This window comes from Mytilus edulis, chromosome 2, assembly GCF_963676685.1.
Source record: "Mytilus edulis chromosome 2, xbMytEdul2.2, whole genome shotgun sequence".
Taxonomy (NCBI): domain Eukaryota; kingdom Metazoa; phylum Mollusca; class Bivalvia; order Mytilida; family Mytilidae; genus Mytilus; species Mytilus edulis.
The window spans coordinates 12989531-13014427 of NC_092345.1; the positions used below are offsets into that span (position 1 = coordinate 12989531).

General features: G+C 33.9%; 2 protein-coding genes across 2 annotated transcripts in view; one reads left to right on the forward strand and one right to left on the reverse strand.

Annotated features, from left to right (window-relative positions):
* The window catches only part of LOC139511518 (zinc finger CCCH-type with G patch domain-containing protein-like), a 30547-nt gene extending 23803 nt beyond the window's left edge, over positions 1 to 6744 (reverse strand). Inside the window, exons 1-5 of the mRNA XM_071298313.1 lie at positions 6646 to 6744; positions 4698 to 4794; positions 3133 to 3248; positions 1771 to 2064; positions 1200 to 1294 (exon numbers count right to left, since the gene is read on the reverse strand). Coding sequence (XP_071154414.1) covers positions 1200 to 1294; positions 1771 to 2064; positions 3133 to 3248; positions 4698 to 4794; positions 6646 to 6699 — 656 coding nt within the window. The 5' untranslated portion in view covers positions 6700 to 6744. The remainder of the gene's footprint in view (positions 1 to 1199; positions 1295 to 1770; positions 2065 to 3132; positions 3249 to 4697; positions 4795 to 6645) is intronic.
* Positions 6745 to 9670: 2926 nt separating this feature from the next.
* Positions 9671 to 24897, forward strand: part of LOC139511519 (CD63 antigen-like) — a 41132-nt gene continuing 25905 nt past the window's right edge. The window contains exons 1-6 of the mRNA XM_071298314.1: positions 9671 to 9798; positions 10497 to 10724; positions 11442 to 11516; positions 13128 to 13238; positions 19203 to 19433; positions 20319 to 20402. Of these exons, the coding sequence (XP_071154415.1) occupies positions 9739 to 9798; positions 10497 to 10724; positions 11442 to 11516; positions 13128 to 13238; positions 19203 to 19433; positions 20319 to 20402 (789 nt within the window). The 5' untranslated portion in view covers positions 9671 to 9738. The remainder of the gene's footprint in view (positions 9799 to 10496; positions 10725 to 11441; positions 11517 to 13127; positions 13239 to 19202; positions 19434 to 20318; positions 20403 to 24897) is intronic.

Below are 24897 nucleotides of genomic sequence, written 5' to 3' on the forward strand. Positions count from 1 at the left end.
CAGGAAGTTGTTGAGTGATGAATCTGAAAACGCATCACACAGTATAGCTGACTTATATTGACCCTTAAACCAAATTTCAGAAATCCTTGTATTGTAGTTCCTGAGAAAAATGTCACGAAAATTTTCAACTTGGCTATCATGTGTAAAATCATACAAGTGTTTGGTAAACAGGAAGTTGTTGAGTGATGAATCTGAAAACGCATCACACGGTATAGCTGACTTATATCAAGCCTGAAACCAAATTTCAGAAATCCTGGTAGTGTAGTTCCTGAGAAAAATGTGACGAAAAATTTTCAACTTGGGTATCAGGTGTAAAAATGATACAAGTGTTTGGTAAACAGGAAGTTGTCGAGTGATGAATCTGAAAATGCATTATACGGTATAGCTGACTTATATCAAGCCTGAATTCAAAGTTCAGAAATTCTGGTAGTGTACTTTCTGAGAAAAATGTGACGAAAATTTTCAACTTGGCTATCAGGTGTAAAAATGATACAAGTGTTCAGTAAACAGGAAGTTGTCGAGTGATGAATCTGAAAACGCATCACACGGTATAGCTGACTTATATCAAGTCTGAAACGAAATATCAGAAATCCTGGTACTGCAGTTTCTGAGAAAACTGTGACGAAAAATTTTCAACTTGGCTATCAGGTGTAAAAATGATACAAGTGTTCGCTAAACAGGAAGTTGTCGAGTGATGAATCTAAAAACGCATAACACAGTATAGCTGACTTATATCAAGCCTGAAACCAAATTTCAGAAATCCTGGTAGTGTAGTTCCTGAGAAAAATGTGACGAAAAATATTCATGGGACGGACGGACTGACGGAAGGACAGACAGAGGTTAAACAGTATACCCCCCTTTTTTTCAAAGCGGGGGTATAATAATGTATTATAATGAAACATACATGTAATGTTATCATATACATGTATGTTATTTTTGTATTTATATAATTTACAGCCAGAAGCTGATAAAAAGGGGACATAGGCTAATGCAGTTATTAGAATAGCTTTAAACTGGAGTTGCAAATTCCAAAAGAGAAAAAAGTATCAATTGTAAAAGATGATGATAGGGTCTTTATTCATACCTTAATCTACACATGGTTTATATCCAGTACATCTGTTATCCTTTAAAAGTACAAAACTAGTTGTATGTAAAAAAAGGGTATTATTTGTATCTAAGGAATAATCAGGAAAACCTACTTGCATTTGTCATCTGGAAATCTACACTGACCCTCCAGGAAATACTTGCATGGAAGCATGGAATTATGGGTAGGATTACAAAACATGACTAGAACCTGAAAAATATATTTATATAGATATTCAAATGGTTTACCTTTGTTTCACTTTCAATGTTGACATTCTTTTTCTTTCAATAACTGAACATGCCTTTTTCATGCATTACCCATCAATAGCTAAGGGGTTTATTTAAAGGTCATATGAATAGGTAATGAATCAGGTCAAATTACTCACTTGCAAGTTAATAATTCATCAGCTATGTTTCTTAGCTCATTTTGACAAAATTGAACCAAACTGGCTGCTAAAAGCAATTTATTATTCATGTTATTTAGCTTGTTCTCTTTCATTCATGATTATATATATATATATCATAGCTAATGCCTCTTTAAACAAGATAGGAGACAACTTAAATAATTTTAGTTACATATTTAATTGAAGTTTAAAATAACATGTTCCACTATGATGGGACTTAAAGGTACATTATACATGTATAAAACGAGTGAAAAAGTTCAATGATATAATATATATATATTACCTTAGGTATATTATCATCCGAGTCGGGATTCACAACTCCTGTTATCATGGCATTATAATAACTTAAATTTCCCCAATCAAATGAAAATGGAACACGACATATTCCACCAATTAAATCTTTAAATTGTTCTGTGTAATCACTGTCAAAATTGTCACTGTTATTATCTGATCCATTTTTCACTTCCTTTTGTAAACAAGAGTTGTGTCCCTTGCCAATGTCACTGCTTGACCATGCTGAATGTGTGGAAGATATTGGTTCTTCTTTACAGCCTGTCAGTTCATTTCCAAGCATTGCCTATATAATTAATTAATTATTATGCACAATTTTATAACATTTCAGAGAGACTCAAGTTAAATTTCTTGCAGCGTTCTGACTTAATTTTTTTTTTATAGATTTGTCTACTGTACACCATATGTTTCTGTTTAATATGTTTATGTCTGCATATGATTATTTAACTTTAAAGGTACATGGTCAAGTTTTAAAATAGGAAATTAGGAAATATCTCTGTTAGAACTTGCAATTCAAAATTTTAATGCTTCTTGTACTTTAGATCTGAAGGAACACAGCTGATGCCCACTGCAGCACATGATCTACACAAAAATCATCAAGATTATTACTTACTATACAAGCTAAAGAATAGGAGATAAACATTTATAAATAAATAAGACACAAAGTGGTGATGTTAGACAAAAATACAAATTCTTTAATGCAGCAGTCTAATGTAACCAAATTTTGAAAAGAACAACAAATTAAAACTTTTATCAGAGAAAATCTGTAACAAATGTATAAAATATTAAAATACCAATCGTACACCTGTAAGAACGTCATGAAACAAGAGCTAAACACACCATTGTTGATGGATTCATCAATCAGAAGGTACATGTACTTATAGATAGAAGACATCTCCATCCCAAAAAATATTTTGCAAACATAAGGCAGCAACCATTTACATGTAACTTCAAGGGAGGGGGTTATGGTTATGTCCATTTTTTTTTTAGATTTTCTATGCTCTCAAGCTCTCAGTCAAATTATTGTTTCTTCAATATCTAACATTATTAGGTATGGAGGAAATCTGGATTCAGAATAAAAAAAAAATCATCTACTTGGCCATAATATTTTTTTTATCATTAAATTGGGGATCAGAATATTTTATTAGGAACCCCCCTCCCCCGAACCTTTAAGCAAACTGGGAATAGAACTGTATAAATTATGTAAAAAGTAGGTGAAGTTTTATTCTAGAATTAAATATTAAAATTAGTATTTAAAGAAATATTTTTTTCTTGTAAAAAAAGAAATTAAAACCTATTGACAATTTTTATGAGCAAGAAAACAGATCTTAAACTATTGTACAAAGTTGTTTACCTGAAAAGCAGCATATTCATCATCAATCTTTGACGATGAAGACTGTGGTTGATTGTCAGTGTCATGGTTTTCTAAACTCTTTAATATTTCACGTTTCTTCAGCGCTAATAAACTCTCTGTAAACAAATTTAAAGATTGTTATCAAGCTTTAGAGTTACATGTTGTTTGTACATATACATGTACACATATAAAATGCCTCAAATTCAAAATATGTCAACGCATGTAAAGCCTTCAATAAACATGATAGAAATTAATTACTTTTTATCCTTAATATCACTCCCTAGAATTATGTCTGAGTTCAGGTAACAGTTTATTGTAAATTGCATAGAAATATTTGTATATTAGTTAATGAGTAATGAACATGATCAATGAAGTCTGGTGTGTCAATTATATCATTTAGGCACCTGATGTTCAGTAGTTGTTGTTTGTTGATGTGGTTCATAAGTGTTTCTTGTTTTTATATAGATTAGACTGTTGTTTTTCCCATTTGAATGGTTTTACACTATTAATTTTTGTAAGTCCTTTATCATGTTTATAGCTTGCTGTTCGGTGTGAGCCAAGGCTCCATGTTCATTGTTGAAGACTGTACTTTAACCTATAATGGTTTACTTTTATAAATTATGACTTGGATGGAAAGTTGTCTCATTGGCACTCATACCACATCTTCCTATATCCATATATCAGAAGTACATGTAGAGCACCTTGCAGACATATATCAATTACTTTTTAATCTGTTATCTTTTCTATTACAGACATATACATATATATTAATTATATTACTTTTTAATCTGTTATCATTTCTATTACATAAATGATTATAAGTTATAGGCTTGTACACCTTATAACTTATATATTTAAATAGTGTCTATAATGAGTCCATCTCTGACTAACAGCATGAACAGTCTGTGTTCACTTTCAACGAGCTATATTTGACAGGGGTTCAATTTCTAAATGAAAACAATGATTTACAACTTTGTGGGCCAAAAGTATTTTTCTGGCTTTAACAAAATTAACTTCATCAGGAATACTCAATCATTTACTTTTTTGGAAGTTTTTAGAAGTCAAGGATGTATAAATTATTACATAGACACATAAGCCATTAGAAACTACATTTTATACATAACCGTAATAGATCTAAAGTAGAATTCATCCATGTCATCTAAGGTTAACTTTGCCTGAGAAGGTTGGAACTTTAAAGTTCTTAACAATAGATATATCTTAAAGAAGATGTGGTACAATGTCATGAATGTGGTATGAGTGCCAATTAGATAACTTGTTGAAGTTCTTAATTTGTCAAAGAAAATTTTAAACTTAGTAAGATATAATAGATATATATCACATGTATCATGTATATTGTAAATTCAGAAATTATTGCAAAAAATGTGACAGGGTAATAATTGCAATAATTTAAACTCGCATTTTTTTTTATATGAATTAACATGATTAAACAGTATTTTTCTCAACATCGCAAAATTTAAAAATCACATTTTAGTCTACAATGACAAAATCGCAATAATAAATGCACGCAATAATTTGTTGTATATACATTTTTTTTTTGTACTTGCCATTGGTTAGACTAATGACCTCTTTTAAATCAGATTTGAGTTGTAATAGATCTGCATTATCTCCTGCTGCCTGTAATGCTTGTTCTACCTGAGAAAGCTGAAACAATATGTTTGTATTAAAAATTAGCGTGAGTAAATATTATAGCTTATGTGAGTGTGTGTGTTAAACCAGGAACTATTTAAATTAACATTTTTGGTAGAAAAAAATTTGTAATCAGGTCATGCCAGATGTCTGAGTTTGTGAACATGACATTTTGAATAACATATGTACCGGTACTTTAATGTTCTTCAGCATGTTCAAAAAGTTTCATAAACAATGTGTCTTTTATAATTTGCCATATACATTTATTCTTAATTGTCATGCTGGTAAAAATCTAAAAGATGTCATAATTATTTAAAATGGTCAAATGGTGTGATTCATTACTTCAACAAATATATGGATATTGGTAAATTATTTTTTTATTTTTAATAGATCAAATAAACCCAGGCTGAATGGATTATGTGGGCGAATGGACTTCAGGGATCTCCATGGATGAAAATTAATTTCGTAGTTTACAATCAAATTGATACATCTGGAATTACGATATTTCTTCATAGTAAATATTTCAGGTTTTTACTTTTTATCTTTTAAATTAATTCTATATTATCATTACAGCAGTACTCGAGTTATTTGCGATGAAATAATATTAATAATGTTAACAATGGTTAATGTTTTAAGTCTTATTTTGTACTTCTTAAAAAAGGGGGGATGCTGATTGCGTAAAATGTAAGTCAAAATAATAGCACGTGTTTGACTTGTTAAACTGTTTTCTTTGTAACTGGATTATTGATTTATTTATTTAATCTAAATTATCATAAGCATTTGCTGAAACTTAGTTGAATAATTTAATAAATTAATCGTCTATCTTCAGATGGTATTCGCCTGTCTGGTTTGTTGATCTACCTGTACAAGCTCAGGTACAAGTGATTAGCGATCTTAATCCATGCAGATATCCCTCAGGCATTAGAACTGTATTGGATTATAATATAACAAAAGCCTAAAAATAAGGGTTAAGCAATTACATGCATTTGATTGTAATTGCTAGAAAAATGGTGTCATGCTATAAAAAACGATAGCAGTTTTGAACAATGGCGGAAGACAATTTAACGATGGTGTAAGATATTTGAACGATGGCGGGTCGCCATCATTGAAACAGGCCATGTAGATCCCTGGGACCTGATACATTTATATGGGGACAAAGTCCCCAATTACGGTAGAAAAATCAATCCAAAAAAAATCCAAAAAAAAATCGGGAAAATTTTCCCAAATTTTTCATTCTACTAATGAACTCAAAATCGTTAACTTTTTTTTCAGATCTACTTCCTGTTCCGGTCTTGTTGCTTCCTATTCCAGTCTTGTAGGCATGAGACTTTGAATAAAATGTATATTCATCAACATATCAATAAATATAGGAAGGAATTCAACACCCAATCATTTTTAATAATTGTTTGATATGAAAAAACGGTACCTGATAACAGCGTTTCTTTGTTTGCATTGAATATGACGTCATAACTTAAATAATGTCACAATTAAATCCCTAACAACAGAACCAATATCGGAAACGTTACGGTATTTCCGTTTATCAACATGTTTGAATTGTTTGAATAAAAAAGAAAATAATTCAGACTTCGTCCCCATTCACAGGTAAAGCCTGCCTCATATTACATTGACAGTTGACCATCCCGTTGATGCACATAAGCTGGCGCTTCTAAACTTTGAATATAGCATACTTTATACACAGTGACAAGTATATCAGTATATAAGGTTCCAAATTAAGATTCCTGAACCCCCTTTTAAATTATAATTGCAAGCTAAATTTTTCATTCAATAAGAGATTGTTTGCAAATTGCATTAATAAGATCATCTTTGAAGATTTAAAATTTCATTGAAAAAAATAGTTGTTTATACCTGTGTCTTATATAACTCAAGAGAAGAAACCAAACTAGCTTCGTCCAAATCCATCCCCCCTTTTTTAACAGGAAGTGTTCAGTCTGGACTATTTTTAAAACCAATATCGGACCAACTTGAATATCCGTGTTTAGCATAAGGAACAAAAATTTGCTGATTTAACATTGTTTCGCTGATATTTGGGAGTAAGTACATATTATGTAAATATATATACATTTTAACGTTTGCTTTCAATAGAGAGCTTCAGAATTTAAAAAAAAAGTCCATAATAATAAATCGTGTACCAAAATAGATTATTTCCAGAATAAATCTAGTGAATTTCGGACATCTTAACTGATTTTTTTCCCCACAAATGAAATCGGAAAAGAGATACTTTGCTTGCTTGTTTGCTTCCTTGCTCGCTTACTTGCTTGCTTGCTTGCTTGCTCGCTCGCTCGCTTGTTTGCTTGCTCGCTCGCTCGCTTGTTTGCTTGCTCGCTCGCACGCTTGTTTGCTTGCTCGCTCGCTTGCTTGCTTCAGTTGCTTGCTGCGTGCGTGCGTGCTCAAGTTTTGATTGATTGATTGATTGATTGATTGATTGATTGATTGATTGATTGATTGATTGATTGATTGATTGATTGATTGATTGATTGATTGATTGATTGATTGATTGATTGATTGATTGATTGATTGATTGATTGATTGATTGATTGATTGATTGATTGATTGATTGATTGATTGATTGATTGATTGATGCAGGTTCTGTAAAATGAATTGACCAAGATGAAAATTGAGACTATATTTGCTATACGGTGTATTCCACACACAAACAAAATATCATTATGTATCAATTTCACAACAACAAAAAAGTTTGCCTTTATTTAAACATATCACTCCATCTAAATAATGATGAAGGACTGGACATTCTGTGATTGTCCATCTTAAATAATATGTTTCAAGCGCTTTAACAAATATTGTCTGACTCAAATGTTTAACAAGAAGAATTGTATTTACATTGCTTTTTTACATGCCAGTTTTAACGTAAAAATTAGTCTGGAGGACGAACTTAATGGTTTAATGGCGATATAGTCTTACCCTTAAGTAGTTGATGATTACAGTGGCTCAGCGTTTAACTAGAGTATTGCTTACATTGTCACAACACTCCCACACCCGAAAACATTAGTATTGTTGTTTTGTTCTTGTACATAGCTTTTATCATTAAAATGACGTTAGAATCGCTTGGTGGTTGAAGCATGCACACAGCAGAAAAAAGCTCAACGGACCTTGTTATGTTCGTTTGGGATATCATAAATTTTAGTTGTTTTCTCCTTATGTTTATTACCTGAAATTTGACGTGCGATTCATCCTGGGTACAATAGAGTAAGTCACCCGTAACCGCATATTATTAACCAACTAAGTACATTATTTCCAAAAATGACTGTTAAATTTATTAAAAATTACATATTTTCTGTAATGGCCCTGTTTTTCTGTAATGTCCCTGTTTTTTTCTGTAATGGCCCTGTTTTTCTGTAATGGCCCTGTTTTTTTCTGTAATGGCCCTTTTTTTTTCTGTAATGGCCCTGTTTTTCTGTAATGGCCCTGTTTTTCTGTAATGGCCCTGTATTAATACCCAGTGTGTCTGTATTAAGCCCAGTTAGGGTTTTTAATAAAGTTAATAAAATTAAGTTGTAAAGAGTATAATACCTTTTTGTATTTTGTTTAATTTAGTAACCAGCACCCAACATTAAAGAACCATATAAAGGGATCACTGTTCATCCTGTTTTTCAACACATAACTTCTTTCAACTTAATATCTTGGATATTTGGTATATTTAAAGCTTTAATTATCATTGTGAGGTAAAAATTATTTTTTTCAAACTAAACTGAGTGTCATTAAAAGAGTAAGAGAGTACATCAAGTTGGCAGCAACACATACACTTTTGTTCAGTTGGTTAATAAATGTATTAAGAAATGGGTGTTTTTATAATGGCCCTGTTATATTTCCTCGGTCAGTAATAATGGCCTCGGATGTCTGTAATGCCCCTCGGCGTTGCCTCAGACCTTGGACATATAACAGGGCCATTATAAAAACACCCATTCATTAATACGATAATAATACACTTTGTAGGCTTTTAGAAATTGCGACAGAATTCAGGATTGTCACGAGTTTAGTGTGAAAAACGCCGAAATACATCTGTTTGTAAACGAAACAAATATGTGTCCTGTAAAAAGTCTACAATTTTCATATACTTTTTCAGGTAGAAGCATTTTTTAGTCTTTACAAAGCATTTTTTTTTTTTGCTAAGAAATGCTCATCTACTTTTAAAGTTCCCTTTGGATAATAATGTGTGTACCCTCCCCCTATTTGCCACATCCTTTCACACTTCCCGCTGACATTTTTATTAAAATGACGGGTATCACGTGAGACATTTAAACAATGCATGACGCTTGTTTTAATATCTCCTACAATGTATAACCACATGTATCAACGTCTTTAAACTTTAGATCTTAAATAAACAAAACTCCTAATTAAACTTAAGCGACTTAGGAAAAACTAGGTATTACAAATTGTTTGAATTGAAAAAAGATAACGGATATTGTTTCTTATTAAATTATTTTATTGATTTAAAGTCTAACTTTAAGCATGTTTTATAGTATTATAAATATTATTGTTATATTTTTATGTTAAGATAGTGTTTTTCTTTATGTGGTGTCAACAGCTCATAAATACAGGTCAGTAATACATATGTAGACTTTCTCAATTTGACAGTTAACATTTTTACATAAAAAAAAAATTACGAACAAACATTTTAGTCTGTTCCTAAAGATGTTGCAATAATTACAATTGAAATATCATGTCAATAACCACTATACAAAGTTAAACCACAAATTTTCTTACCCTTTTCAATGATTTTATTATTAACCTTTTCCTTGCCGATTCTAGAAAAACAACTTCGATGTTTATTTTTTCTGTTAAAAAAAATCCTCCGTTTCAATCATTTATCACTGACTTGTTGTTCGTAAACGTGGTTTCTTAAAGACTTGACTTGACTTTGAGATTAAATTTATTTCATACTCTGCCTAAACACTTTTTGTATCTATTTTCAGCTAAAATATGGGATGTTGTGACGGATTATCTAAATGTTTTCTAATTACATTCGGAATATTTTTCTTGGTAAGAAAGTAAAATTGTTAATAAGTGTTTATAACAAATGGTGAAATGATCTATAACTGTCCTAAAAAGTATCTTTTTTCCTTTTATTATATTTTTATTGTGATTTTTCGTAAATTGCATGGTAACATTAACATATGTTTCCCGCCATCAAAGACAAAATAATGAAAATTTTAACATAGGACACTTGTCGATATTTCCTTGTATATAATAGCCAAAAATATCCACAATAGACCAATGACGCAGATGTAAGCAACAATTGAATTGGTCGACTAAACTGCCTTCAACAATGAGCAAAAACTTTACCGCAAAGCAAGCTGAACTTGAAAGTTTTTGACATCAAACAACTAATAACAATTCAAATGAGACAAACACCGGCAACGCCACAATACAAGAACAAATTAAATGCTACAGAAAACAATATACAAATGAAAAACAAATACATAATACAAAAATGACAGACAATTAACTTGGAACAATCAAATAGAAAACGTGCCGATGTTAAACATGTGTTCAGTAGATGTAACAACACATCTGATAATGATATACTATGCAAACATCCTCTAGTGGTTGCTGGTGTGATTTTTTTTATGGACATACATATATACATAGTCTAAAGTAATACAATTTATGCTGTGTTAAAAAGTTTTGTTTGCAGTTCATTTAGTCGTAGAGTAAAAGAGTATTTGTCACTTTTTCAGCTGTTTGGTGGAGCATGTATTGGAGGAGGAATTTTTGTTATCTTATATAAAAATGACATACTGATATTAGCTCGAAGTGCTACGGAAGGAGCAGTTGATAGCGTAGATACTCCTTCATTGTTAGAGTCTGCCGCTTATGTCCTCATAGCTACAGGGGCATTTGTTGTGTTTATATCGTTCGTTGGATGCTGTGGTGCATGCTTAAAGAGTAAATGTTTGCTCAGAATAGTAAGTGTCAAAAGATTGGGACTCAAAATGAAAATATGAATCATAAAATACTAGTATTTTTAATGTCATCTCTTCGTATTGAAAAACGAAAATAACACGTTTGCAATTTCAAAGTTTCGAAGCGCTTTTCTTGATTTACCTTCACCAGGAACGCTCAAAGTCGAATATTTGAAAGCCATTGATGTATGAGACACATTTGAAGAGCTTTATAATCAAAGAGAACCTAAAATAATTGCCAGATCCTTCTAAGGCCAACTTTGCCTGAAGGACTTGACACCCGTTAGTCTCTTAATAATTTCTAAACGCAATTGATACACTCTTACAACATCTTTTTTGTTGCGGATATTGTTTTGCTGATCATTAATTATTCTGCTTACAGTTTCTCTCAATCTTCTGCGATTTTTTTTTTAATTTGTATAAACTTACAATTTTAGAAAGGTTTGTAATAAATCATGGCTGTACCGAAGTACTGACTAAGGAGCTGATGATAACCTCGGGGACTTATAGTCCACCAGCAGAGGTATCGACCAAGTGCTGTAAAAATTGAAAACAACACGTTATCAGTTTCATGCCTCCGTATCGCTTACATAGATTTACCTTCATTAGGAACTATTTCAAAGTAGTCAATTGAAATAAAGTAAGTTCTTTAAATGATAGTAATATAGAATAAACATTTTAACTTGACATATATTTATTTTAGTCATATTTTAATTGCAGTATGTCGTTGTTATTGGACTAATGTTATTGTTGGAAATAGCAGCTGTGGTCTTAGTTATAGTCTATAAAGATAAGGTATGTTGCTAACAGCTTTGTTTTATAGTAGACCACTACACACTTTCCTATTGAAATGAAATGAAAGGACTGTAATAGCTACAACTTCGTTAAAATATTAAAAGACTTTTTGTTTTATTTCATACATTTATTATACGGATCTTTGTAATCATATTTCGCTATAAGAAGTAAGTTGATTTAAATTTTGTTTAAAAAATCCCCAAAACGTCGCTAGCGTATTATCGTCTTGCAAGTCAATAAGTCAACTTCATATGCATGCGACTTCAAATTAGCCCTAAGCTGGAGATGGGTTACGAATGTGCTTGGCGTGTACCATTTAAAAAAGACAGGAATCTCAACATTTGGAGTAATTTTCCTATGCTTGTAGTTAAAGATGTGATTGGCTTGCTTGCTTTGTTTGCACAAATATTTGCTTAAGCATAGTAATTAAGATTGAACAAATATTTATACAAACAACGCAAGCAAGCCAACCAAACATTTAGAGGTACAAGCACTAGAAAATTAGCTCTAAAGGGACACATTGGAAGATCCATTTCATTGACCGATTAGAACCAACAGAATAGTTGTTGCAGGTAAAAAACGAATATTTAAATATTTTTTACTCAAGACAAGAAACCAAACAAACGTAGAAAATTCGTCATCATACGATTACACGCGCTTGCGTATTTCCGATGTGTATATATCTAATAATATCAGATCATAGACCATCGACCTTCTTTGTGGGTCATCTTGGTGGTTATTAATTGGACGTTGTCCGATCTAAAATAGACATGAAATGCTGATATACATGATAATGAGTCCATGGATATTTAGATTCTTTTTGTAAATAGGAAATTCATTTAAATATGCTTCAAATCAAATATGAAAATTTGAGTTAAATCGGTGAACATGCATATCACAGCTAATGCTCGAACAGCGGTATACTACTGTTGCCTTTATTTAATTCTCCTGGAAGGAGTTAGGAGAATCCAGATTATAAGAAGACATCACAAAATATGGAACAAATCATAAAAGAGGGACGAAAGATACTAGAGGAACAGTCAAACTCATAAATCGAAAATAAACTGACAACACCATGGCTTAAAATGAAAAGGACAAACAGACAAACAATAGTACACATTACACAACATAGAAAAATCAAGAATAAACAACACGAACCCCACCAAAAACTAGGGGTGATCTCAGGTGCTCCGTAAGGGTAAGCAGATCCTGCTCTACATGTGGCACCCGTCGTGTTGCTTATGAGATAAAAATCCGGTAAATAGTATAATTCGGTAGGTCACATTTATGAAAGGGAAGGGGATTGTAGTTACGACGTAAGGAACATATCCGATATAAGTGTTCTAGTATTTTCTAGTATTTTGCTAACAACATATTTCCTCTTCACATGACCAAGTATTAAAAAAAAATGACTTGAGCATGCTTATGTATACAGAAAGAAAAATAAGGATTGACAAATAGTGTATTCAATCGAAAATTAAAAATCATTAATGTAAACTATGGCAATCTTATCTTTATATCAGCAGAGTGTCACAAATATAAATCTTAAAATAAATTAAATTAACAAAGATCTACCAAATTTTTTATGATAAATTATTTTGTATTGAATAGCTTGAGACCTACGCAAAGGACAACTTATCGACGATGCTGAATGATAACTACATTGGACCTTATTCTACTTCTAATGCTATAAGTTTGGCATTTGACTTGGCACAAATCGTGGTGAGTAAATAGAGAATAATACATGGCAAAATCCGTATCATATGCCGTATCATCCCGAGATACCAATATAAGCCAGAGGGCCTTTAGGTCCGAGGGATGATATTGGTCGAGGGTGGTACGGCATGTGATACGGATTTTGCCATGTTTTATACGCTTTATCATATATTTCAACAGGAGAGTATATATGAACTGCTTTCTGATCCCTAACAGTTCTTCAGTTCTACTTTTGTCTTGTTTTTAAAGATTTAAAAGAACTGCTCAATTACTCATCCGAAGCACCTTGGTTAACTTACAATGTGCGTGCTGTTGTTTTAAAAATATTTCGTTTATTGTATTTTTGTGTGTGTTTTGTATGGTATTTCATTCAGTTCTTTTTTATAGTTGCAGTTCGTGTGTTAGAAATATGAAAACTCGACGTTTGTGATGTCAAATTCCAAACAATGACGTCATTTAATAAATTACGTCACGTCCGAATGACCGTTCATTTAGGACCCATTTTGAGGAAAAATTCTGAAAAAGGTTATTGTAAAAAAAATAAAAAAGATAAAAAAACAATTAGTAGGTGTGTGGTAAAGGATGCGATAAAGGGTAAGGGTGTGATAAAGGGTGTGATAAATAGAGGATATCATATGGCTTTTTCAATATCGCACCCGTATCAACTCGAGACACCAATATAATCCCAAGAGCTCTGCTCGAGGAATTATATTGGTTGAGGGTTGATACGGTTTGTGATATTGAAAAAGCCATATCAAATACACTTTATTATATACATATACCTCAAGTAGATGTTTTTTTAATGTGACTGTATGACGTCATACAGATAAGGAGGTTTGAAATGACGTCATACAGATTATAGGTTTGACATGACGTCATACAGATTAGGGATTTGATAAAGACTTTGCAACAGTGATTGCAATCGATGACGTGACGTCATACAGATTAAAGGTGTCTGTGATAAAGCTTTTGCAACCGTGCTGATATCGATATCATCACGGGTGGCTGATACAGCACGCTTGCCAATGATTATATTACACATACAATTTATCTGTATTTACTACTAAGTATATAATAAAGGGTATGATAAGGGGTGCGCATCAAAGTTGCGCGATATGGATTTAACAGCAGGCTCTTTATCAAATATTCAGAACTCCTGTATTTACCAATAAATGTATGATAAATTTAAAATATATATTTCATGTGTCGTATATAATACGGTGCTTTTGGTTCGGGATTTGCTTTTTGTCCGATAATCTTGCAAAACGGACTGAAAGCAGTGGACAAAGAGCAAAAGCGTGGGACAAAATTCGAATTATCGGACAAAAAGCAAAAGCGGACAAAACGCAAATCCCGGACCGAAAGCCCGTTTCAGTAGTATTTCAAAATGTTTTCGTTATTTACCTCAGTTTGAGAGATTTTGATTATATCAATATATTCAACAACACACATAAAACGAAGTCCTGTCACAGGTCGAGAACTCTACATTTTCTGACGTCAGAATATATTTGCATAGTAATTACCAAAACACAAGGCCAATATGGCCTTGAAAAACTGACCAATCGACTCAATGAACTACAATGCATTGTGGGCTACTACGAGTAAACTACTACTTAAAACACGTGGAATTAGTGGGAAAACAGTCAACTAATATATTGTCTGGGACTCTCATTTCCAAAGTTTTTATTCTGCAAATATATTTAATGTAAAATATATAACGTAATCTTCAATTTGCATGCTCAGATTACAAAAATATTGTTTATTGGCTTCACAATTCGACTTTCTTTTTCGCCTTGCAAAAGTAGTTGAATCGGTTTTATGCAGTGTTATGAATTGAACCTGCATTAATTTCACGACATGACACAGTGAAATATCCAATGAAGTGACCACTGTACAGTAAGAAAATCATTTGAGCTCTTTTAAACCTGTATAATGTCATTCCAAAATCATTTCTGCCTAGAAAAACACGAAAACTTTCATTGAAACACTTTTTTCTGTACTGAATGTGTATTTATAGATTATCGTTGATTATCTCAACGAGATTGATTTTCTCGCTTGAGCTGGTACAGCGAAAGTGAGAAAAGCAATCGAGTTGAGATGACCAATGATAATCTGTTTAATTTTCTAATGCAGTTCCACCCTGATAAATGCAACATACTTAGAGTGACCACAAAGAAAACACCTATCCATTTTTATTACAACATGCACGGTCACATTCTTGAGTCAGTTGAAAATGCAAAATATTTAGGTATAACTATTTCATCAAATTTAAAATGGAACAAACACATTCAGAACATGACATCTAAAGCAAATAAGACCCTTGGATTCATCAGAAGAAACTTAAAAATAAACTCAGTAACCATCAAAGACCGAGCATACCAAGCCCTTATTAGACCAAAACTTGAATACTGCTGCACTGTCTGGGACCCCTACACAACAGAGAACATTAACTCCATAGAAAAAGTTCAAAGACGTGCAGCGAGATATGTATGCTCAAACTACAAATATACTGAAAGTGTAACAAACATGATTAACACACTCCACTGGCCAACATTACAAGAAAGGAGACTCAAAAGCAGATTAAATATGTTCCATAGAATAACAAACAACAAAATTGCCATACCACATACTGACATATTAATTAAAAGCCAATCAAACACCAGGTCTAGCCACGAACAAACATACCGACAAATTCGATGCAGCAAAGACAGTTACAAATTTTCATTTTTCTGCCAAACTATAAAAGACTGGAACAAATTACCAGAACCAATAGCCTGCAGCACCACTACTGAGTGCTTCAAGGAGAAACTCACTAGAGAGATGCTCCTTGACACTTACAAACACCTATATGTATAATATGTATCTTGTTTTTATCTTATACCAAAAATTAAAAATAAAAATTGAAAAATATTACTTACATATACATTTGTATCATAAAAATTGAAAAATTATTAAGAAACCAAAAATATATATTTTTAATCATTAACAATATTGTTAAACCAGGCATGCGCCGGAAAGTAATCATCAACCAGTTGATGTTTTTCTGTATATAAAGAAGAGAAGTATAAAGAAGAAGATCGCTATTTTACCTATTTTTTTCAATGTCAATTTCGTTAGCAACGCCACGTGGCTTCCTTAGTTTCTAGTGATAATTTTTCCATATCAAGCAAGAAGCATGATATGAAAATTATCACAAAAAAAGATCAAAGGAAAAATGCACAAAATAGCGATAATTTATTTTATCAGGACCTGAACTAATAGTAAGAACATGTTTATTGGCTTCACAATTCGACTTTCTTTTTCGCCTTGCAAAAGTACATGTAGTTGAGCCGGTTTTGTGCAGTGTTATGAATTGAACCTGCATTAATTTCACGACATGACACAGGGAAATATCCAATGAAGTGACCACTGTCCAGAAAGCTCTTTTAAAGCTGTATGATAATGTCATTCCAATATCATTTCTGCCTAGAAAAACACGAAAACTTTCATTGAAACACTTCTTTCTGTACTGAATGTGTATTTTTTTTATCAGGACCTGAACTAATATAAATAGTAAGAACATCATAATATTCAGTATGTTAAAAATAAGTGTTAATAAAGCGGCAGGGGCGGATCCAGCCATTTTAAAAAGGGGGTCCTAACCCTGGACAAAAGGAAGGGGGTTCCAACTACATGTCCTTAACCAAATGAACTAATCATCCAAAAAAAGGGGGTCCATCCCCTGGAACCCCGCCCCCTGGATCCGCCACTGAGCGGGTACGGTATATAGCTCAATACATTTTTTATAGTTTCATCCATCGATAATACCCGTTTTTGCTAATTTTATCACAAAATATACCTTAGAGGTTTCTTATCGTTCGGCTGCAATCCTTTTGACATATGTAAAATATCTCCAATATTAAAAGTCTCTGGATCATAGTGAGTGCCATATTACCTATTAATTTTTTTCTTCTTAAACGTGCTTTGTATATAGAAAAAAGAAGATGAGGCATGAGTGCTAAATGAGACATCTATCCAACAAAGACATAATTTAGTTAAGTAAGCAGTCATAGGTTCAATGCTGAAAAGTAAGCTGTTAATGCATGACCCTAAAATGACTTGTGTAAAACAATCCAAACAAAAACGGCACAATTAAATATATAAAAGGAGAAGAAAATCTATCCCATAAAAAAAATATATTGTATAGGAGCCTGTATTTCAGTGGTTGTCGTTTGTTTATGTGTTACATATTTGTTTTTCGTTCATTTTTTTTATATATAATTAAGGCCGTTAGTTTTCTCGTTTGAAATGTTTTACATTGTCATATCGGGCCTTATATTGCAGACTATGCTATATGGGCTTTGCTTTTTGTTGAAGGCCGTACGGTGGTCTATAAATGTTAATTTCTGTATCATTTTGGTCTCTTGTGGACAGCTGTCTCATTGGCAATCATACCACCATCTTCTTTTTTTATCATAGATCCAACGCTGCAATTTTCACCTTTTCCACCTTGTCGCACATACATATGGATAAAATCATTACAGCTTATTTCCGAATGCATGTCGAGCAAAACTTTGGTTAGCTTGCTTGCTTTATTTGTATATTGTACAAAATATAAAATATACAAGTTAAACTATGCCTATATGTTGTTTAAAGATGTCAATCTTATTTTCAAAGCTTGTATATAAACAACTATATAAAAACAAAACAAGCAAGCCAACCAAAGTTTTACTTTGCAGGCAAAAGGAATCAGCTGTAATGATTTTATTCAGTTTGGCAAATGTCCGAGCCTGTTAAAAAACGAACAAACTGAAACTACAGTTGCTTATTTTACTACCTTCAAAACAGTTTGGAAGTCCCATATACAATATGACCCCAAAAAAATACTTATAGATTTTGTTAACACTGCCATGTATGTAAATATTCCTTCGACTTTTTTACGAACACAAAATTCATGGATCCCACATTTGTCTTTAATTATCTATACGAACATTGCTGTACTCGTGAATATCAGCACCGGCGTTTATCGACGGATTACTTAGTAAGTTTGTCTCATGGGTAATTGTGTTTCTGCTGTTGTTTCGTTGCTGTCTGATGGACAAATACATAAAATCTCTGTGCCATCATCAAACATGTTAATGGCTATATATCGGGTAATTCAAACCCTTTTTTCTTCGCATGGAAACAACTCTTCGTTAATCTGAGCATGGAAGTAATACTTTGTATCACGAACTATAAATGAGGATACACAAAATGAAAAACTAAGCAAAATTGTGAATCCCGCATTGCACGAAAAAATGTGTTGTATTTCAGTAAATAACACGTGTTCTTGGTTGATTGTAAACACGTAGTAGTCCATCATGCATTGTGACTCATTTAGTGGATTGGTCAAAAACCTAGGTAAAAACAAATTACGTCACATGTAAATAAACAATTACATGTGCGAGAACATAAACTTGTATGCTAATTATGCATTTCCATATACGGTAGTGGTCCCGACCTGTGTCAGCAAGAAAAAGTTGTGTTCACGCATGCGTAGAAACATTTACATCCTTTTTATGTATTATCACTGAAATCGGTTGAAGGACACAAATGTTCGGACATTTTCTTTTTTGTTTTTATCATATTAGTGAAAATGTTGTTTTGTGAATTTTTTTACAGACATAAGATTTATAATTCTTACCAAAACTTACTATTAACGTTCAGTTGTTCGACTGTGCTTGACTGTCATACAACTGAGAGGTTTAGCTAGCAATAAAACCAGATTTAACCAACACTTTTCTTCATAAGGAAATGTCTGTACCAAGTCAGGAATATGACAGTTGTTTCTATTCGTCTGACGTGTTTGAGCTCAAACAACTCATGCACCAATGTATTTTGCTCAAATGAACGAATATGCAATTTGCCAAAAAAATAAGCTAAAACTGCTTATAAGTAAGAATCACTTCGTCGCTTGTATGATATGAACAATAGTTTTGCATTTTATTTTAGTTTAAGTGTTGTGGTGTGGTAAATCAAACTGAATATGCTTCTATAAACACATGGAATACTACATATGCGTATGATTCCGGCGGAGGTGTTTACGTCACAGCAACAGCCACGATACCTGTGACGTGTTGTCAGTTTAATAATGAGGATGCTTTTCCTGATGATATGACAACCTTCCTCAATTCTATAGTAGATAACCAATGTCCAGTTACTCAAGCTGGAGCGCATACTACAGTAAGTTGCTTATCGTTTTTAATATATCAAAATGAACAGTATAAGTAATTAATAATGTCAAATAAAAATTGGGGGGAAGCATGACAATAAAGAGACTTTTTAAAGATTAATTATTATCGCATGGTCTTAGGGACGGGAAAGTTTTGAATATCCATTCTAATGCAACAACGTATGTAACGTTCATTTTGATTGGATAACGTCAATATTTTGACATGGCATCAATTGACAATTGATGCTATGGGACGTACGCGCAAGCTAACGCGTCGCCAGTAAACTTAATTTGCGACCATCAAATCCCCAAGTGATGCCGTCGGAGCTTAAAATACATTACAGTTATCTCCTAATTGACTGAAGAAAAAATTTAGAGAGACATAATTTCATTATTTCTTCCCGTCCCTATCTGATCTCAACATGTCGTATTGTCATAAAATGTTCCTTTGATTCTGATTACAAATCGAAAAAATCGAACTATACATCATATGATATAATGCGCTTCAGTCAAAAACTTTCTAGATTTCGTTACCCATTCTTAGATGTTCAAATTTACAAGTTTAAAACCAGAATGGTTAAAGTAATTCTTACAAACAGTACAGAAGAAGACCCAGAAAACTTCCCCTCGCTCCTCGCACACAGACTTATTAATTTTACAAATCAGAACACCAAACGATGTTATGTTTCATTCTGTCGACCATGTATTGACACTCATAAATAAACAAACCATTATACAACAGTATCATTGGTTCCCAAACTACGGAGATCATTGTTCATTTGGTCAACACACATGTCTAACTATTCTGATCCCACCTGTCTTAGCAGCTATACATGCACGACAACAAGCTACATGGTTATCAGTAGACAGGTTCATCTTTTTTGTTTGTATTTCAGGGTTGTTATGATGCTTTGAAAGACGAATTCAATAAATATTTCAGCATTTTGATAGGCATCGCGTCTGGTATAGCTGGTCTGCAAGTAAGTATAAATCACGGATTTCGTAGAATTTACACGAAAGAAAAACACATACACACACATACAAACATATAAGTTTGCTCTGGAAAGTAAGAATTTTGGGTTAGGTACAAAGACAATGTTGTAACACATCATTAAAAAGCCCTTACCATAGCAAACTAAATTATAATTCGATAGTTAAAACTATGAGAGTAAGAACAGAACAAACACTCAAATGTATGTTTTGGCCTGGACAAAAGGAAGATATAACGCATGGTGTTGCTATTCACATTGTAGTAGAAGCACAACAACCAGGCTCAAGCTAGCAGCCACTCGCTAGCAGCCACTTCGCTAGCAGCCAGTTTTTAGATATGTCTATAAACCCAAAAGTTGCATAAGATTCAAACGTACTTTAAATGTTTTTATCAATCATATAATCACAAAAAATCTGTTTTTATATATGAGTTAGCAGCCGAAGACACTATTTAATGTTTTTTCTTCTTCAAATTAACATGTAATTTCCTGTCAATTACTTTATTCGCTTTTCATATACCAAACAGCGTAATGCGCGCAATTTTAGATAGTAATGACATCAACATGACATCGACTTTTCCATAAGAAATCAATTTTGTGATATTGTAAGAAATAGCTTTCCATAGTCTCGGCATCCTGTCAAGTAGTTCCTAAAAAGTATCAATAGTTTTGCATTACAAGAATAGAAAATTGCACTGGTGCTTTGCTATTTTTTTGTCAGACAAATTTGTTTTGACAAAAGATTCTACTTCTGAACAAGCGGAATGCGCTCACATTTGATTATACGAAAGGTTTATTTGTTGTACTTAATGTATGGTGTGCACAGAAAATATAAATTAGCAATTTATAAAAGAAACCTACCTTTGGACCTATGGTGAAATTTTCCCATCTTGGCCATTTGGCCCATTGGACCTTAGACCATTACCTATCATTTGCACCTAGTGGGTAAAAAAGTATTGCCGTAGGGAATTTTTGACAGTCTTTTGAAAAGTTGGGGTAGGCATGTTTGACCCTTAAGACCTAAGTTCGGACCTATGGTGAAGACAAACTATGAGTTGTCCCACCTGGACCTTTTGGCCCATTGGACCCTAGCCCATTACCTACCATTTCCACCTAGTGGTTAAAAAAGTATTGCCGTAGGGAATTTTTTTACACTCTTTTAAAAATTGGGGTAAGGCATTTTTTTGAAATCTATCTTTGGACCCATGGTGAGGACAAACCATGAGTTGTCCCACCTGGACCTTTTGACCCATTGGACCTTAGACCATTACCTATCATTTGCACCTAGTGGGTAAAAAAGTATTGCCGTAGGGAATTTTTGACAGTCTTTTGAAAAGTTGGGGTAGGCATGTTTGACCCTTAAGACCTAAGTTCGGACCTATGGTGAAGACAAACTATGAGTTGTCCCACCTGGACCTTTTGGCCCATTGGACCCTAGCCCATTACCTACCATTTCCACCTAGTGGTTAAAAAAGTATTGCCGTAGGGAATGTTTTACACTCTTTTAAAAATTGGGGTAAGGCATTTTTTTGAAATCTAACTTTGGACCCATGGTGAGGACAAACCATGAGTTGTCCCACCTGGACCTTTTGACCCATTGGACCTTAGACCATTACCTATCATTTGCACCTAGTGGGTAAAAAAGTATTGCCGTAGGGAATTTTTGACAGTCTTTTGAAAAGTTGGGGTAGGCATGTTTGACCCTTAAGACCTAAGTTCGGACCTATGGTGAAGACAAACTATGAGTTGTCCCACCTGGACCTTTTGGCCCATTGGACCCTAGCCCATTACCTACCATTTCCACCTAGTGGTTAAAAAAGTATTGCCGTAGGGAATTTTTTACACTCTTTTAAAAATTGGGGTAAGGCATTTTTTTGAAATCTAACTTTGGACCCATGGTGAGGACAAACCATGAGTTGTCCCACCTGGACCTTTTGACCCATTGGACCTTAGACCATTACCTATCATTTGCACCTAGTGGGTAAAAAAGTATTGCCGTAGGGAATTTTTGACAGTCTTTTGAAAAGTTGGGGTAGGCATGTTTGACCCTTAAGACCTAAGTTCGGACCTATGGTGAAGACAAACTATGAGTTGTCCCACCTGGACCTTTTGGCCCATTGGACCCTAGCCCATTACCTACCATTTCCACCTAGTGGTTAAAAAAGTATTGCCGTAGGGAATTTTTTTACACTCTTTTAAAAATTGGGGTAAGGCATTTTTTTGAAATCTATCTTTGGACCCATGGTGAGGACAAACCATGAGTTGTCCCACCTGGACCTTTTGACCCATTGGACCTTAGACCATTACCTATCATTTGCACTTAGTGGGTAAAAAAGTATTGCCGTAGGGAATTTTTGACAGTCTTTTGAAAAGTTGGGGTAGGCATGTTTGACCCTTAAGACCTAAGTTCGGACCTATGGTGAAGACAAACTATGAGTTGTCCCACCTGGACCTTTTGGCCCATTGGACCCTAGCCCATTACCTACCATTTCCACCTAGTGGTTAAAAAAGTATTGCCGTAGGGAATTTTTTACACTCTTTTAAAAATTGGGGTAAGGCATTTTTTTGAAATCTAACTTTGGACCCATGGTGAGGACAAACCATGAGTTGTCCCACCTGGACCTTTTGACCCATTGGACCTTAGACCATTACCTATCATTTGCACCTAGTGGGTAAAAAAGTATTGCCGTAGGGAATTTTTGACAGTCTTTTGAAAAGTTGGGGTAGGCATGTTTGACCCTTAAGACCTAAGTTCGGACCTATGGTGAAGACAAACTATGAGTTGTCCCACCTGGACCTTTTGGCCCATTGGACCCTAGCCCATTACCTACCATTTCCACCTAGTGGTTAAAAAAGTATTGCCGTAGGGAATTTTTTACACTCTTTTAAAAATTGGGGTAAGGCATTTTTTTGAAATCTAACTTTGGACCCATGGTGAGGACAAACCATGAGTTGTCCCACCTGGACCTTTTGACCCATTGGACCTTAGACCATTACCTATCATTTGCACCTAGTGGGTAAAAAAGTATTGCCGTAGGGAATTTTTGACAGTCTTTTGAAAAGTTGGGGTAGGCATGTTTGACCCTTAAGACCTAAGTTCGGACCTATGGTGAAGACAAACTATGAGTTGTCCCACCTGGACCTTTTGGCCCATTGGACCCTAGCCCATTACCTACCATTTCCACCTAGTGGTTAAAAAAGTATTGCCGTAGGGAATTTTTTTACACTCTTTTAAAAATTGGGGTAAGGCATTTTTTTGAAATCTATCTTTGGACCCATGGTGAGGACAAACCATGAGTTGTCCCACCTGGACCTTTTGACCCATTGGACCTTAGACCATTACCTATCATTTGCACCTAGTGGGTAAAAAAGTATTGCCGTAGGGAATTTTTGACAGTCTTTTGAAAAGTTGGGGTAGGCATGTTTGACCCTTAAGACCTAAGTTCGGACCTATGGTGAAGACAAACTATGAGTTGTCCCACCTGGACCTTTTGGCCCATTGGACCCTAGCCCATTACCTACCATTTCCACCTAGTGGTTAAAAAAGTATTGCCGTAGGGAATGTTTTACACTCTTTTAAAAATTGGGGTAAGGCATTTTTTTGAAATCTAACTTTGGACCCATGGTGAGGACAAACCATGAGTTGTCCCACCTGGACCTTTTGACCCATTGGACCTTAGACCATTACCTATCATTTGCACCTAGTGGGTAAAAAAGTATTGCCGTAGGGAATTTTTGACAGTCTTTTGAAAAGTTGGGGTAGGCATGTTTGACCCTTAAGACCTAAGTTCGGACCTATGGTGAAGACAAACTATGAGTTGTCCCACCTGGACCTTTTGGCCCATTGGACCCTAGCCCATTACCTACCATTTCCACCTAGTGGTTAAAAAAGTATTGCCGTAGGGAATTTTTTACACTCTTTTAAAAATTGGGGTAAGGCATTTTTTTGAAATCTAACTTTGGACCCATGGTGAGGACAAACCATGAGTTGTCCCACCTGGACCTTTTGACCCATTGGACCTTAGACCATTACCTATCATTTGCACCTAGTGGGTAAAAAAGTATTGCCGTAGGGAATTTTTGACAGTCTTTTGAAAAGTTGGGGTAGGCATGTTTGACCCTTAAGACCTAAGTTCGGACCTATGGTGAAGACAAACTATGAGTTGTCCCACCTGGACCTTTTGGCCCATTGGACCCTAGCCCATTACCTACCATTTCCACCTAGTGGTTAAAAAAGTATTGCCGTAGGGAATTTTTTTACACTCTTTTAAAAATTGGGGTAAGGCATTTTTTTGAAATCTATCTTTGGACCCATGGTGAGGACAAACCATGAGTTGTCCCACCTGGACCTTTTGACCCATTGGACCTTAGACCATTACCTATCATTTGCACTTAGTGGGTAAAAAAGTATTGCCGTAGGGAATTTTTGACAGTCTTTTGAAAAGTTGGGGTAGGCATGTTTGACCCTTAAGACCTAAGTTCGGAC